Source organism: Mustela lutreola, chromosome 9 (genome assembly GCF_030435805.1).
Source record: "Mustela lutreola isolate mMusLut2 chromosome 9, mMusLut2.pri, whole genome shotgun sequence".
In the NCBI taxonomy this organism is placed as follows: domain Eukaryota; kingdom Metazoa; phylum Chordata; class Mammalia; order Carnivora; family Mustelidae; genus Mustela; species Mustela lutreola.
The window spans coordinates 24,593,630-24,610,988 of NC_081298.1; the positions used below are offsets into that span (position 1 = coordinate 24,593,630).

At 46.0% G+C, this 17,359-nt stretch overlaps 1 protein-coding gene across 3 annotated transcripts in view; it reads right to left on the bottom strand.

Moving 5' to 3' along the window:
- The window catches only part of ZNF341 (zinc finger protein 341), a 44,965-nt gene that overhangs the window by 11,849 nt on the left and 15,757 nt on the right, over window positions 1-17,359 (bottom strand). For 2 of the 3 annotated variants that reach the window (XM_059133508.1, XM_059133510.1), the window contains exons 6-10: window positions 13,705-13,900; window positions 12,611-12,701; window positions 11,180-11,373; window positions 9,039-9,229; window positions 5,503-5,711 (exon numbers count right to left, since the gene is read on the bottom strand). In XM_059133508.1, the coding sequence (XP_058989491.1) occupies window positions 5,503-5,711; window positions 9,039-9,229; window positions 11,180-11,373; window positions 12,611-12,701; window positions 13,705-13,900 (881 nt within the window). The remainder of the gene's footprint in view (window positions 1-5,502; window positions 5,712-9,038; window positions 9,230-11,179; window positions 11,374-12,610; window positions 12,702-13,704; window positions 13,901-17,359) is intronic. The other variant, XM_059133509.1, reaches the window with a different exon arrangement.

Genomic DNA, 17,359 nt, shown 5'->3' on the forward strand with positions numbered 1-17,359 from the left:
GGTGGGAGCAGAGCTACCGGGTGGGTGGTCAGGGGGTACAGAGATGTTCCAAGCTACTGAGGTAGGAAAGGGCCTCAGCGGTGAGGAGATGCAGATTTCTGCGGGAGGTAGTGTAGCAGGAACCATTAAAATTAAAACTTCCTGCCAGAAATGCCACCCTAAGTCATCCAAGGTGACATCCTCAGTACGGGGGCAAACCCATGTCATGTGCCTGCTGATACAGTGTGCTAAGGACAGAGAGTTACTCTCTGGTATTTCCTGCCAAGAGGGCCAATCCTGCATCTAACCTGAGGTCAAATCACACAAACCCCAAGTGAGGACATTCTACAAAATAACCGGCCTATCCTCTTTAAAAATACCACAGTCATGGGAGACAAAGACCAAATGAGCAGCTGTTCCTGCTTAAAGGAGAATAAAGCGACACGATCTAACGCAACCTGTGATCCTGGCTTGGATCCCAGGCCAGAAAAAACATTTACTTTGTCTATAAAGGATGTTATTGAAACAACTGGAAATTTATGGATGAGGTCTGTAGGTTAGGAAACGGAACTGTATTGATTTAAATTTCTGATTTGATAACTGCACAGTGCTTCTTTAAGAGGTTGTCCTTCTTTCCAGAAAATATACACTAAAGACAAAGGGTAAAAGAGCATTGTGTCAGCAAATTATCCTCAAATAGCTCAGAACATAATACAGAATAGATGTTGAAAAGTTAACGTTTGGAAAATTGGGGTGAAGGGCATATATGGGAATCCTCTGTAGTGCTCGTGTTTTTTTCTGGAGGTCTGAAATCACATCAAAGTAAGTTCCTGAAAGTAACTGTGGTATGGGAAGGGGCTCAGGGTAGACAGGGAATTTCTTTTCACTCATGCTCTTTTTTAGTAATCAAATATCGTACTATATACACATAATTATTAAATAATTATTTTTTAAGAAACGTTTTAAAAAAATATTTTATTTACTTATTTGACAGAGAGAGAGAGATCACAAGCAGGCAGGAAGGCAGGCAGAGAGAGAGGAAGGAAAGCAGGCTCCCTGCTGAGTCGAGCCTGATGCGGGGCTTGATCCGAGGACCCTGGGATCATGACCTGAGCCGAAGGCAGAAGCTTTAACCCACTGAGCCACCCAGGCACCCCAATAATTATTATTTTGAAGTAGGTAATCACTCTTTTTAAAAGCCCTCATTGATTAAAAAAATTGTTTTTTAGTTTTTATTATTACTTTTTTTTGTTTGTAATCTCTACACCGAATGTGGGACTCAAACTCATAATCCTGAGATCAAGAAACGCACGCTCTTCTGACTGAGCCAGCTAGATGCCCCTCCCGCATTGACGTCGGACCTGCAAAATCACTTTTAGGAACTTATTTATAAGTGAGCAAAGATGTCCAAAGTTGTTCTCTGTAGTGCTGTAGGTAATAATGAAAAACTGGGAATAACCTAACTATCCTGCAATCACGAGCCAGTTACATAAATTTGGCACGTACAATGGAATAATAAGCAGCCACTGAAAAGGCTGGGGCAGGTCTGTTTGTGCTGAGATGTGAAGATATCCACATTATAGTTTAAAGTGATACCGCACAGCACGTGTACAGAGTAAACCCATTAAGTTTCATTCAGTTTGCTGGAAGTTGTAAGACATGAAAAAGGCACAATGAATTTTCACTGGTCTTAACTGTGTCTGGGATGACCTGACTCCAATGTAGCCTGTGGTAGTTGTATCTACAAACATGCTCATTACAGACACAGACCAAATAACATGTACCAAGAGGATAATAAGGATTATTTTTGCTTGGCAGAGTTTTGGGTTTTATGCGATTTAAAAAATATATCTTTTTCTCGGGGCACTTGGGTGGCTTAGTGGGTTAAGCGTCTGCCTTCAGCTCATGTCATGATCCCAGGGTCCTGGGATCAAGCCCCATGTTGGGCTCCCTGCTCAGCTGGGAATCTGTTCCTCCCTCTCTCTCTTCACCCCCCACCCCTTGTGTTCTCTCTCACTCACTCTACCAAATAAATAAAATCTTTTTTTTTAAATAAATAAAATCTTTACAAAATATTTTTTCTCTGCATTGAACATAGGTAACTTTTGTAATTAGGAAAAAAAATAAATCTTATTTTTAAAAGGAAAAAGTAAATATATAGCATATATAAAGTGGCATGCATAAAATTCACTTGAAGGGTTTGGGGTTTGGGGAAGCAACACAGATAGACCAATGCAATGTGGTCCAAAGCTGGCAGAACAGATAGACCAATGGGGCCCAGACACCTGGAAACAGGATGAAGCCACTATACCTGCTCAAACATTACTGAGAGACAGAAATAAATTCTCCCTCATTGATGCCACTATTATTTGGAGCCTGTATTGCATGCAGCCAAGCCTATCTAAACTGTACAAATAATAACTTCCAGCAATCACATTTATTGAGCCCCTGTGATGTTCCACGTCTTATGTCTGAGAGCCTCACGGTTGTCTTACCTGATCCTCGTAAAAAGGCCCTATAGTTATCCCCATTTCAAAGATATGGACACTGAGGCTCAGAGTGGCCAAATATCTTGCCAAGGTCATCTCCAGGGCTTGTAGTCAAGCTGGGATTTGAGCACAGGCAGGTGGCTTCTTATCATTACCCAGAACACCATTCCACCCTTGGGTCATCCAGATGGTGGCCTGCCTCCTCGGACCTTACCTTTGGGCCAGGAGAGCTGATGGCTACCAAGGGTTCCTGGCACTGTAACCCTCACACAAGAAGAGGAGAAGAGACTGACTGTAGACACAGGGCTTTGGGCTCAACCTTCAGCCTACAAATTCCAAGACCAGAGCTAGGAGGCTTCCAAGGTTCCAGACAAGAATTCGAATCTCAGCTCTGTGCTGACACTGTTATTCTAACAAGCAGGTCACTTCTCCTTCTGAGCCTCAGTGTCCTCGTCTTCCAAAGGGGGAGAACGCCACGGTCATGGACTAAACTGTCCCTCCAAAATTCATGTGTTGAAGCCTTGGCCCTCAATGTGATGGTATTTACAGATTTTTAGATGGGACCTTTGGTGGGTGGGTGTGGGTATGTGTGCGTGTTTGGGTTTTGAGGAGATCAGGAGGGTGGGGTCCTCATGATGACAAAGTGCCCTTATAAAAATCTTTTTTTTAAAAGATTTTATTTATTTATTTGGCAGACAGAGATCACAAGTAGGCAGAGAGGCAGGCAGAGAGAGAGGGGGGAAGCAGACTCCCCGCTGAGCAGAGAGCCCAATGCGGGGCTAAATCCCAGGACCCTGAGATCATGACCTGAGCCAAAGTTGGAGGCTTCAGCCCACTAAGCCACCAGGAGCCCCACAAAGTACCCTTATAAAAAAAGATTCTGTGTCTGTGGCATTTTGTTGTAGCTGGAGCTGACTAATACCACCGCCTCCCTCCCAGGATTGCAGGGATCAACGTCCCCAAGTCAGAGCTTGGCACATAGTAGGTGGTCCCTTCTTTTTACTTGCCATCTCACTCCAGAAAGCCACACACTCACAGATGATTCACAAATCAATCAGGCAAAAGCAAAAGAAAATGTGCCCTGAGTTCAAGTGGGAATTATCCATCACTAATGGAAAATCTCTGTCCCTTGACTGGCCAAAGCTTTGCCTGGGTTTCCTGCCTCTCTGGCTCCAGTTCCCAGTCTCCTCCAGGGCAAGCTGCCCTACACCCATTTAAGTCCCAATCCCCTTGTCAATTTCTCAAAGCTTTTGTGATTTCTACAGGCCCTTCTTACCCTTACCGTGGCCCTACCATCCCCTTTAGGCCACATCTAAACATGCTCTCCGGGGCACCTGGGTGGCTCCGTGGGTTAAGCTTCTGCCTTCCGCGCAGGTCATGATCCCAGCGTCCTGGCATCGTGCCCCATACTGGGCTCCCTGCTAGGTGGGAAGCCTGCTTCTCCCTCTCCCACTCCCCTGTGTGTGTTCCCTCTCTCACTGTTCTCTGTCAAATGAATAAATAAATAATTTTAAAAATCTTTAAAAAAAAACAAAATGCTCTCCCACTTCCACTATACACAATGATCATTCTAAACCAATTGCTATTTCATTTCATATCTCTACACTTGCTGTTCCTTCTGCTAAGAATGCATTCTACCCTACCTACTTGACCAACTCTTACTCATTCCCTCAAAACCCAGTTCAGATAGCACTGCTTCGGGGACACCTTCCCAGCCCTAGGTCCCACTGTGCTTCTTGTATACCTTATATCAATATATATATTAACATTTTATCACAATACCTGTAGGTGTTCTCTCCCAAAGGAGCCCACGCATTCTAGGCTCAGGATCTGTTGTTACTTATCTCTGAAGCCCCGAGTGACACCCAGGAGTTACGCCTCATTAACAGAGGTTATTGGATAAATCCCTATGCACACAAGTTTGTACAGAAAATCAAAACCATTCCAACATGAAAATATTCACTAAGAACTGGGAGAAGGCCCCTGACAAATACCCCTCCTTGTTTATCACTAATACCGATTCCCATGCATTATGAGCTAGGCTTTGTGGCATTGGTTGAACACACGGCAAAATGGCTGCAGGGCAAAAATGTGGGTGTGATCTCACAGTTATGAAAGTGATATTGGGGAGCGCCTGGGTAGCTCAGTGGGTTAAAGCCTCTGCCTTCATCTCAGGTTATGATCCCCGGGTCCTGGCATCGAGCCCTGCATCGGGCTCTCTGCTTGGCAGGGAGCCTGCTTCCCCTCCTCTCTCTGCCTGCCTCTCTGCCTACTTGTGATCTCTTGCTGTCAAGTAAATAAATAAAATTTAAAAAAAAAAAATTAAGAAAGAAAGTGATATTGGGCACCTGCAGATAACCCATAAGGAGGGTCTGGAAGAGGGACCAGAAAACCACCAAATAAGAGAAACTCAATGAGGACAGTCACGGGATTAAAAGCTCAATGAGAATGGTTTGAAGACTCAAGCATTAAAAGCTTGTGACAAAACTGAGGGAGCCTTTCTTCATTTGCCAGAGGGATGCTCTCTATGACCACCATGGAAGACTAAAGTGATATAAAGGATTCTCAGAAAAAATTACCCCCAATAAAATCTACACCTGGTTCATTCCTTGCTCATTCTAAGAATCAGCCTCTGGCTTCAACTTTAACCTGAATTTTATAGACTATAAAACAAGTGAATCTTATTTTTATCAGTTTTGCTTTCCAGTATGTGCTTGTTCATTCTGTTTCTGTTCTAAGGGTCTGTGTACCATTCTGACTGTAACCTAAATTTTGAAGATCAGACAAAATCATATTTTCATACTAGTTTTAGTTTGGGAAAAAAATATCTGTTTTCCACTATGAATGAAAAAATAGTGCTTTCCTTTTTTCACATTATTTTTTTAGGCTAAATGTCTACCAAACTGAAGAACGATACAGGGAGGGCCAGCATCTTCTCCCCAGGTCCTCAGCAGTCAGAAGGAGCTAGGCGGCCGAGCCCTGGGGTCCCTGCAGGGAGAGGGGGTGTGGGCAGGGGGAGGGGGAGGCCACATACTTGTAGACTGCGCTGTCCTTCTTAGGGCTGTGCTGCGGCAGGAGGCTGTGGGAGTACTGGTGCACGCCCAGATCATAGAGCGAGGGGAAGTCCTTGCCACAGAGGTGGCAGCGATAGCTCAGCTCCTCCTGGTGGCTCTTGATATGCTCCAGAAAGGTGTCGAGCTTTGGGAACGTCTGCGCACAGCTCTTGACCACACACTTGTATACCTTGAGGGAAGAAGACACAGACCAAGTGATGGGAGGCAGATGGTTCCCCTGTGCCCCTGCTCCTGGAGCTCGGTTTTATCTTGATGAGAGAGTCCTCTCTTCTCAGCCAGTCACAGGGCCCCAGGACCTTTCCCTCAGGTGCTGTGTGTGACCTGGTATCTTTAGGAAAATTACTCCAAGACGGGAAATGCAATGAAAAGATGACATCGTGTCCTTCCAGTGCTGTACTAGAGTAGTGGCTCTCTGACTTGAGCGACCACCGCAGTGACAGGTTGCCAGGCACCACTCCCAGACCATCTGAGTCAGCAGGTGTGGAGGGCCTGAAGACAGGCCTTCCTAACGAGTGCCCAGGTGACGGGTGCCAAAGTCACAGCTCTGGGGATCTCACCCTGAGAAGTGCTATCTACCAAGCCTGCCCAGGGTCATCCCACTCTCTGGGGGCTGTGCCTTGTTTTGACTATTTACTATGGATTAGGAGCCTGACTCTAGAGTTAAATATTAACTTGCAGAAAACAGCTCCAATACAAATGATTTTTGTCAGGTAGCAGAGATATCCCCAAAGGTCATGGGTTTTATTGCCCTGTAGGACATTAACCAGATTTTAATCTACCTTAACCATCTTATTTGAATGTTCCTTTCTTTCACTGACCTAACTATATGTATGTATGAATACCAGTATTCTAGGTCCCCTTTTGAACTTGCTTTGTCATCCTTCTAGTTTCCTTACTGAGTTATGTAAAATTCTGGCTCAGGTTCACTATGTTATCGTTAGGGACTTCTTGTGACATAGGGAAATAAAACCTAACTAGTAAGCTAGTTGTCTATTATTTGCAGAGTAATAATGAATTCCTAAGTGATCAAGCACACCCACTGGCTCTGACTAATGAGAAATCTACAGAGGGCTTCTAAGAAAGAAGAGACACAGAGAAGACAGCCTATTTTTGCTATGCCTAGACCACTGCCTAGAGTGACTACCATCCCAGGACCACAGGTACCCATCAGTCCAGAACCAGGTCATATCCTCAGGTGGCAGAGGTAAGAGGTGGAAGGACACTGGGTCCTTGATGTTGGGTTGAGTCAAATGACTGTCTCAGGCCTGGAGCTGTGCAATCTTGGGTTTTCCATACCCCTGGGTTGCAATGACAAGCCTCTTAATTGTTTAAGCAATCTGAGTCAAAGTTTTCTGTGTTTTTCCCCAAGGGTGTCCCAACTTAACACCATTAATCCCCTGCTGGGAATCTAGGATAAGGGACAAGTCAGGAGATTTAGATGAGGATTTGATTATAGTGACGCTCACCATGGTTTTGCTTAAATAGCAAAACATAGTTTATATCTTACATGTTAAAACAGGATTTCTTAAAGTGTAGCTGTTAAAAATGATGTTTTTTAAAAAAAACAGTGACATGAGAAAATTCTCAGAATAAAAAATTAGGTTAAAAAATAGGAAGCACAGGGGCGCCTGGGTGGTTCCATGGGTTGAGCCTCTGCCTTCAGCTCAGGTCGTGATGTCAGGATCCTGGGATCGAGCCCCACATCAGGCTCTCTGCTGAGCGGGGAACCTGCTTCCCCACCTCTCTCTGCCTGTCTCTCTGCCTACTTGTGATCTCTCTCTCTCTGTCAAATAAATAAATAAAATCTCTTAAAAAAAAAATAGAAAGCACAAATCCCAAGAGAATTTACGCTTATTAAAAAAAACCCAATCTCAAAAAAAAAAAAAAAGAAGAAGAAAGAAAAACACAAAAAAACAATTTCAAGAGGCCCCATGTGGATGATTATACTTATACAACACTCTCAAAATGACAAACTTATAAAAACAGAGAACTGATAAGTAGTTTCCAGAGGCTGAGAATGTTGGGAAAGAGGAGAGCAGGTATAATAATGACAGGTAGAATGAGAAAGATCTTTGTGGTGATGGAATTGTTCTGTACTGTGATCACAGATTTTACCTATAACAGGTAAAATGACAAAGAACTACACATAGCTTTATACCCATGTCAGTTTCCTGGTGTAGCTCTCAGGCTGTAGTTACACACACAATGTAACCATAGAGGGAAACTGACTGAAGGGTATAAGGTACCGCTCCCTACTATCTTTGTAACTTTCTGTGAATCTACAGTTCTTCCAAAAGAGAAAGTTGTTGTTTTTTCTTAAAGCTATCAGGGGGTGCCTGGGTGGCTCAGTGGGTTAAAGCCTCTGCCTTCAGCTCAGGTCATGATCTCAGGGTCCTGGGATCAAGCCCTGCATCAGGCTCTCTGCTCAGCAGGGAGCCTGCTTCCTCCTCTCTCTCTCTGCCTGGTTCTCTGTGATCTCTGTCAAATAAATAAATAAATAAAATCTCTCCCAAAAATAAAAAAATAAATAAAAAGCTATCAGAAAAAAATACAATTCAAAGTTATATGTATATACAGATCCCCATTATAGGTTAAAAAAAAAAAAAAAAAAAGCTAGAAACTACAAAACATGCTGGATTTTGTGCTGCATTCTGGGGAGCACATATTGCAAGGTAATTAATGACATGGGGTTGGGCTCTGAGCCCTGACCCAGTCAGTTACTGGTGGTCACTCTGGATAGGCACTTTGCCCCTCGGGGCCTCAGTTTCTGCATTGGGATGTACTGAAAATGCCTATTGCTAAGGTTGTTATGAAGATTAAATACAATTTTGAATGTAAGCATTCAGCAGGGTGTCCAGCATCTAACAAATGCATTCTTCAACCTATAGATTCTCTAGATTTTTCTGAAATTTAAAAAAAAAAAAATTCTCTTTATTTATTTATTTACTTATTACTTTAGAGAGAGGAAGAGAAAGAAACCTAAGCAGGCTCCAAGCCCACCGTGGAGCCAGACACAGGGCTCCATCTTACTACCCTGAGACCATGACCTGAAAGCCAAAATGAGCCGAAATCAAGAGTCCGACGCTTAACTGACTGAGCCACTGAGGCGCTCCTGAAGTGTATGCTTCAAAAAGGGTGAATTTTGTGAGATGCAAATTGTATCTCGATTAAAAAAATATAAAACAAAAAAAGACTGTGGTCCTAAATCCCCATAGTAGGTGGTTAGACATTAGATTTCCTTGGAGTATTGAGAATTTTTCTCATGTCCGGATTCTATTTTGTATGACGTATAAAAGCTGGGTTTTCTCCCTTGGCCTAGCACCACAGTGGCCTCACCCAGAGAGGGGAATCCTGGCCTATCACAGGTGATTAGATGGTAGCTCACTGCAACTGGGGTGCACTCCTGTCCCTTTCTAGGCACTGTTCAAGACCCCAGCACCAGCCGAGTCTCCCATCTCCGGTGGTTGTGGACTCCTGCTGCCCACCATCTGCTTACCTGCTCATTCTTATGCTGGGTCATGTGGGACTTGAGCTGGAAGTAGGTGCTAAACTTGCTGGGGCAGAACTGGCACAGGTAGGAGCTATCGATGAGGACAACCTGCTTGGCCTCTAGTTTGTCCCCTTCGTCCTCATCTGCAGCAGGCAAGGCCTGGGGCTGTGGGGCACCTGACAGGGACTGGCCCAATCCTGTTGAGAAAACCAGGGAAGAAGGCATTGAGACTGGCAGAGGAAGAGTCAGGACAGAGGGCCATAACGTTCAGGAAGGGGTCACAGAGCACCCGCCGTGTGCTGCTGGATCTACCCTGCTGTCTATCATGTTCCTGGTGTCGGACACTGTACTCAAGGCCCTACACTCACATTCAGCTTTGCGCACGACACCACCATTCCAGGGGTCCACCTCCTGAATGCTTAAATCCTGACTGGTAAACAGCTACTGCCTCAAATCTCCACTCACTGGTCTTTCTTTAGCCCTCTCCAGGTTTGTTAAAAATCTGGAACACTACTCCCGGCTGCATTCATCATACCTCCCCAGCCCCCCATTCCAATTACAATCATTTATTTAGCTGCCCTTCCCTCACTTTTTGAAGACAGGGGCCTCTGACTCATCTCTACAGAGGCTTCCAAAAATGTGTGCTATATCGTTGAAATGCTGACGCCAGGCACTGTAAGAATTTTGGAAAAAAAAAAAGAAGAAGAAGACGAAGATGAAGACAAAGAAGAAAAGAAACAGATGGGACACCTGGGTGACTCAGTCGGTTGGGTGGGTGCCTTCGGTTCAGGTCATGATCCCAGGGTTCTGGGATCGAGTCCTGCAGGAGCTCCTTGCTCGGAGGGGAGCCGGCTTCTCCCTCTTCCTGCCACTCCCCCTGCTTGTATGTGTTCTCTCTCTCTCTCTCTGACAAATAAATGGACAAAATCTTTAAAAGAAACAGATTGTTCCCCAAGGAGCTCAAAAAAAAAAAAAAAAAAAAAAAAATGCACAGGGCACACAGAGACTGGCTAAACACATTGTAGGGCTAGTTCCAATAGGAAGCTCAAATAAAAGTGGCCAAGCTCATACAACAAAACACCCCATTCGTTCGCTGGTATGTGGTAGGCCATGCCCACCTGGGGGGACTCTACAGGAAGGGCTTAGGCCCTGGCCCTACACTGTCCAATACAGAGGCCACGAGCCACATGTGGTGACTGAGAACTCAAAATTTGTGGCCGGTCCATATCTAGATAAGCTATACACATAAAAAAATGCTGGATTTTGAAAACTTAGTATTAAAAATGAATATAAAATGTTTCATTGATAATTTCCTTATACACTAAGATGATATCAGGTTAGACAAAACATGATTAAAATTAATATTACTTTTTTAAAGTATTGTTTTTATGTAGCTACTAGAAGGGTTTATTTTCTTTTTATTTTTTTAAAAGATTTTATTTATTTATTTGACAGCCAGAGATCACAAGTAGGCAGAGAAGCAGGCAGAGAAAGAGGACGAAGCAGGCTCCCTGCTGAGCAGAGAGCCCGACGTGGGGTTCGATCCCAGGACCCTAGGATCATGACCTGAGCTGAAGGCAGAGGCTTTAACCCACTGAGCCACCCAGGTGCCCCATACTAGAAGGTTTTAAATTACATATGTTGCTCATATTATATTTTCGTTAATAGCACCGCCCAGGGCCTAGTAAGTCCTCACGCTCCATACAGAATAGGAACTAAACCGGTATCAGATCTGGGACATGATCATTAGCTCAGGGACAAGTGATGGCTCGGAAGGGAATCCTACAAAGTATAAGGGGCCTTGGAGACCATCTGCCCAAGGAAATCAAATAGGTTTCAATTTCAAGTCAACCGATAGTGACTGCCTGCAGCAATATACTGAGAGTGATTCTGAGGCAGGATCCAGGCACAGCAAAAAGGCCAGGTGATGGATTAGTGCTGTCTTCTATCGGTACAGTATTAGAGTAAGGCCAGGCTTACTGTACATCTGTCGTCCCTCCTTTCATGCTATGCCCCATTTTATAAATAAAGTAGACTGAAGCCCAGAGAGGTCAAGGAGGTTGCCCAAGTTCACACAGCTGGGAATAGAACCCATGAAGCTTCAGAGGACAGGTATGAGCATGATAGCATTCCCCTCTTCGACCTACCTGTGTTTTCCTCATCCTCCTGCCTGCTGGGGTTGAGGGCCATGACCTGTACGGTCACAGAGTTGCGAGAGACAGTGCCACCACTCCGCCCTGGAGGCCACACCTTATGAGTCTGCATGTGTTTCTTGACATTAGATTTCTGGGCAAAGGCACGGCCACATGCAATGCACTGGAAGGGCTTCTCACCGGTGTGGCTGTGGGAAACAAAGCCTGTCAGCGCCCTCATGTAGGAACTGGGATGTGACCCCAGCAAAGGAGCTCACAGCCGCCAAGAAGGCCCAGACAGAGCCTGCGGATGCCCCTGGCCATCATTCTGACACCATGAGGACAAGCCGCCAGACCAGAGGCAGAAAGACCCTGGGACCTTGGTGACAGTATGGAGTTGCTCAGTCAACCAGCCCTGGAGCTGACCTTCTCTGTGGGCCCTGCCCATTCGGTGAGATAAAATATTTCATAAATGTTTAAGCGCTCTCAGAGAGGGATTTATTCTTTGAAGAAGAAATGGCACAGTCACAGCATAGCACTTGTACCATTATTTAATATTTTCCTTCAAATAAATTCACGTTTTTAAAACCCCAAATACTTTAAAAATTAAGCTTCCTGTTGTCATATGGAAAACCCCTAATCATAAAAACAAAGTAACCAAAACTGCAAGAATTTATTAAACAGTATTATTACAATCTATACAGCTGCATTGTCCAATAAGGTGGACCCAAGCCACATGGGACTATTTAAATTTAAATTCATTAAAATTAAATTAAATTAAAAATTCAGTTTCCTAGTCATACTGGCCTCATTTCAATGCTCAGCATCCGCATATGGTCAGTGGCTACACTACTGGACAGTGCCAATTTGGGCATTGCCATCACTGCAGAAAGTTCTATTGAGCAATAGTAGTGTAGTCTAGTGAAGTCCTTTTTATATTTAACTTAATTTTTAAAATTTTTTAAATTTATATTCAATTAATTAATATATATTGTATTAATGGTTTTAGAGGTACGGGCCTGTTCAGGTCTTGATCTCAGGGTTGTGAGTTCAAGCCCCACCTGGGCTCTACTCGTAGTCATCTTTGCAGAGCGTGGCACCCCCCAGGTCAGCCCATTCGTTCTGCAGAAGTGAGGATTGAAGCATCCCTCGCCCCTGCAAAGACCCCACAGTTCAAGTACATTCCCCCCACCACCCCGCAAGGCTCAGACCTTCTTCGCCGTAATGGGCAGGCGCCATAACTTTCACAGATCCCTCCTACTGCTCCTGAGACAGAAGAGGGAAAACCGACCTGACTTGGACAGAAGGTCTGAGAACCGTGATAGGATGGGTAGGGCCTTGGCCATCACCCTGGCAAGGGGACTGAGCAGGGAGCCTTGCTTCTATTGTGGACGGTCCTCCAGCCAGGGCTGCTGAGGAGCCACCTGCCCCACCATGCCTGGGTACCTTCGGATGTGCTGCTGCAGGTCGAAGTTTTTGGTGAATGACTTGTCACAGTACGAGCACTTGAGTTTTTGAGGCTTGGGCTTCCCTGCAGCTGAAAAACAAGGTGGGGGATGGGTGGGGAACAGTGAGGCTGGGGGTATAAGTGAGGGCAAAAAGAGCAGCCTCCTATCTCTCTATCCCTTGGACGTGGAGCCAGAAGGCCCGGGGGGGTCTACATGCACAGACAGGCAGGGAAAGTAGCACAGAGCCTCTCACAGTGCCTGGAGGAGGAATGCCCAGGAAAGAGCAGAACCACTTCTGAAAGGCTCCCCTTGGCCTGTGGATAAAAATCCAAACTTGGTGCTGTGGCCTACAGGGCTATACATCCTCTGCTTCCTGCCAACCTCATCATTCTCTCCATCCAGCTGCAGTGGACTCCTTGCTAACCTTGCAAGACCTCAGGTGATTGCTATCTGTGCCCTCCCCCTCCACCACCACTTTCTAACACTGCCCCTGTCCCATCGCTAGAATCTCTGAAGGGGTCACAGACACCACTGCTTGCCTGATATCCACTGTCCCCCTTCTTCCCTCAAAACCCCCCAAATAATGGAAACATCAATATTCCCAGCTAAAAGAGACATTTCCCAGCTTCCTTTGCAGCTAGATAGGGTCATATGACTAAGTTGTGATCAATGAGGTGGAAGCAAAGCATCATGCAGAACTTCTGGAAGCTGGGAGATGCCCCTTTTATCCTTTTTATTGCCTGGAATATGAAACTGATGACCGGAGCTCCAGCAGCCATCTTAGATGGTGAGGCACCCTGATAACAGAAGCTATGCCCTGGGGGTAGCAGAGCAGAAAGGCAGAAGAAATGTAGGGACCCCATGACCACAGAAGCACATGATTTCCAAACTGCCTGCCACTGGCCTTGTTTTGCACAGGAGAAAAATAAAATTCAATCATTTTAAAGTCCCTCTTACTTTGGACTTTCCACTACATACAACCATACTTCATCCTAGCCATCATAAGAGGGAAGATCAGAACTAAGCAGCCTTATGGACAGGAGAAGGCTGAAGAAAGAGAGGAAAGATGCCCGTGGAAGGTGGCGGGCCCACCTTCTGGGAGTCCACTGGCACCTTTGGCCCGGCGGGTCTTCAGTGTTGGTGGGGAGTCAAAGGTGGCCACCGTGCCCCCTGTAGCGCTGGTCATGGGGGCAGCCGGGTTTGGTCCTTTCGGTTTGAATCCCTGTTTGCCAGGGCTGTACACTGGAGGGGTGGGGTATACTGGAGCCTCCACACACTGGTTTGGCACCTAGAAGGACAGCACAGTGAGGGAGAGAGGCCTGGGAAGGATAGAAAAGAACTAGACCAGCCGGGGGACCCTCACTCTGGTCCTGGCTAAACTCAGCCAGGATCGCAATCCTAACCCCTCCATCTGGTTCAGTCAGCCCAGTCACTCCCAAGACCCTGTAGAACTTCATGGATCCAGTAGGCTAGAAGCAGCTTTGGAGCCAGACAGTCTGGGTTCAAATCCTGACTCTGTCATTTATCTCAGTGATCTCGGAGAAGTCTTCCAACATCTCTCAATTCCCCAGCTGTAAAATGGGGCTAATGAGAGTACTCCTCTCCTTGGGTTGTAGTGAGGATTAAATGAGTTAACATGTGAAGAGCTCAGAAGGGTGCCTAGCATACAGTAAATGTTCAATAAATTAGCTGCTGTTACGGCATTATTGGTAGTAGTAGTTTGTTAGCAAAGGAGAACCAGGAAGTCAGAAGGGTCTGTATCCTCACCAGTAACCCTGCTTCCTAACTGACCCTGCCTGATGCCACACCAGCATCTCTCAACTGAGAACGGACCCTGAAGCCACAAAAAATTCATTCACGCCAGATGAATTCTGAGCCACTCAAACCTCGTTAACACTAAGCTTACGCCATGACACCAGGGCATTGTGAAAATTTCATTAATTCAATGATTTACTCATCATTCATTGGTTTTTCCAGGCTGGCTTATCCAAAACTTCACTTCCTATCCTCCTCTGCTTTTTTCTTTTTCTTTATAGACTTAACATTATCTAAGAAATTATGTGTTTTACTTACTTATCTATTATCTGCCTACTTCCATGAAGGCAGGGACTTTTGGTCCACTTTTGTTTACTGTTCCATCCCAAGCCTTGAGTCATCCTTGCCACAGAGTGGACATACAATAAATATTCACTGAGCCAGCGAATTCATTTATATATTATAATAGAATGAACATAAAAAAGGTATACTTGTTCATTCATGAGATCAAAATATATTTGTCAGATATATTTGGTCTTCATCCACAGTTCCTGGAAATGCTTCAGAGCCATAAAAGTGAAATGGGTGTCTTATTATTTTTGTTTGTTTTATTACTGATGAAAGTGACTTTTGGCCCTGATCCAAGGGCAGGCTGGTTGCCTAGAGGACCAACCATGTGCCTGATGGTTTAGAACGTTCAGTCCCATTCCCCAACCTCTGGGGAATGAGGTAGGGCTACAGGTTCAACTAGCCACAGCCTATGACTTAATCGTGATTATGTATTGAAACCTCCATAAGAAATCCAGACGACTGGGTTTAGACAGCTTCCAGGTTGACGAACACATGTATGTGGGATGATTGGGACACAGAGGCTCCATGCCCCTTTCCCACACCTCACTCTATGTACCTCTGCATTGGCTTGTTGATCCCATATTCTTTATTATATCCTTTAATAAACTGGTAAACGCAAATGTTCCCGAATTCATGAGCTGCTCTAGCAAATTAACAGAACCTAAGGAGGAGGTTGCTGGAACTTCCAACCTGTGGCCTGTCCGTCAAAAGCACAGGTAGCTTGCAACTGGCTAAAGTGGGGGTTAGGGCAATCTTGCAGGACTGAACCCTTAACCTGTGGGATCTGCTGTTATCTCTGGGTAGATAGCATTAGAAATGGGTTGGAATTCTTGGACACTGTGCTGGTGTCTGAGAACTGCCTGGCATCGTGAGAGGGTGCTGGGAGCGGGACCTCACCCAATAATGGAATTGGGTCCAGGAACGAGAAGAGTTGCTATCAGTGGATGCATGTGTTGGGCATCTAATAGGGCACCATCTGGTATGGTAGGTGCTTCTGCTAGATCTCGTCTGTTGGCCTTTGATATCATTCCTACACATTCCATGCTCTCCCCTGATATGCACATTCTCAGACTCCCTTACCAGCAAGGTTCTGAGCACAAATTAGGTTCTGCCCACGAGAAGCACCTGCAAGAAATCTGGAAGGCAGAGAAAGGTAGAAACTGCTTTCCTCTGGCAGCGGAGGCAAGAGACAGGAAGGTGTGTGGTTCTAAATTTCGGATGGCTGGGGGTGCCTGGGTGGCTCAGTGGGTTAAAGCCTCTGCTTTCGGCTCAGGTCATGATCCCAGGGTCCCGGGATCGAGCCCCACATCGGGTTCTCTGCTCAGTGGGGAGCCTGCTTCCCCCTCTCTCTCTGCCTGCCTCTCTGCCTCTCTGCCTACTTGTGTCAAATAAAAAAAATAAATAAATTTTGGATGGCTGGCTGAACCCTCCATCCCCCTCCTGACCACCAGCCCTCGAGAACGGCAGCACAGTGACAGAATCCTACAGCTTCCCCAGCTCTGGGCACAGCTGGAGCGTCCTGGCCCTCTGGGCCAAGCAACAACAGTGAACCTGAAAACCAGTGGCCTCTGCCAACTCTGCCCTTTGCTCCGTCCAGCCCTCCTGAAGCCACCTTTGTAAGCACCTGGCCTCCTGCATTAAATCCCTTTGCCAGAAATGCCTAGAGTGGTCCCTATTTTCCTGACCGATACAGAACTCAATAAATATCACATGGACGAATTCACCCGTCATGCAAGTCATCACTGAGCAATTACGTGACGGCCAGTGGGTTTGCTCTCTTTATCCTTAACAGCTCTGCAAGGGGAGCTCCCATTCCAGAGGCAAGGAGACTGAGGTCAGAAGGCCCTATTACAGACACCTACTATAGATGCGCCATAGGCCAGGGACTCTGTAAGGGGCCAAGGATGCCAGATCAAAGAAGACTTGGGCTCTGCCCTTGTCCACTTGGGAAATGAACAAGAGCAGCTCCCCCTGGTCTGGCCCCCTCCGCCTACCAGGCCACCATCATCCCCTCAGCATTGCCCTAATTTTTTTTTTTTTTAACTCAACACAGGAAAGCTTGCTCTGTTCCCTCAGGCTAGGCTAAATCTCCTGCAGGCTCTCATAACATCATGCAGTTGGTGGTGAGATATCCCCACTGGTCTGGCTCTCCTTAGACATGGAATGTCTGTATGGCCAGATTGTAAGGTGAGTGGGGGTTAATGTGACCTCAAGTGCAGGCTCTTGGTGTCAGCACCGTGCCCCCTAGCACTGGCGTCAGGACAGGTTCTGAACCCTGAGCACCTTGAGCTTGTAGCAGGAAATGAGTATAGCACACAGGGTACACGCACTGGTTTTGTGGTTTCAATTCTCTAAGCTTCCCAGTACCTGTGCCCTTTGCAGGGGGATTCTGCAGCCTTCCCCCATCAAACGTGGCATCGGTTTCCCTACTTCTTAAATCAGCTGGCCTACCCTGGCCAACAGAAGAGACCCGATCACAAGCCTAAGCTCCAGGAGGCCACAGGCATTTCTGCTTGCATAACCGTGCCTCTCCCGCTGCTGTGAGCACATGCCTGGCAAGCCTGCTAGAGGAAGAGGGGTGCCCTGGAGCAGGGCTGGGTTACCCAACTTGTCCCACCTACAGGCCATCCTATAGCAACTG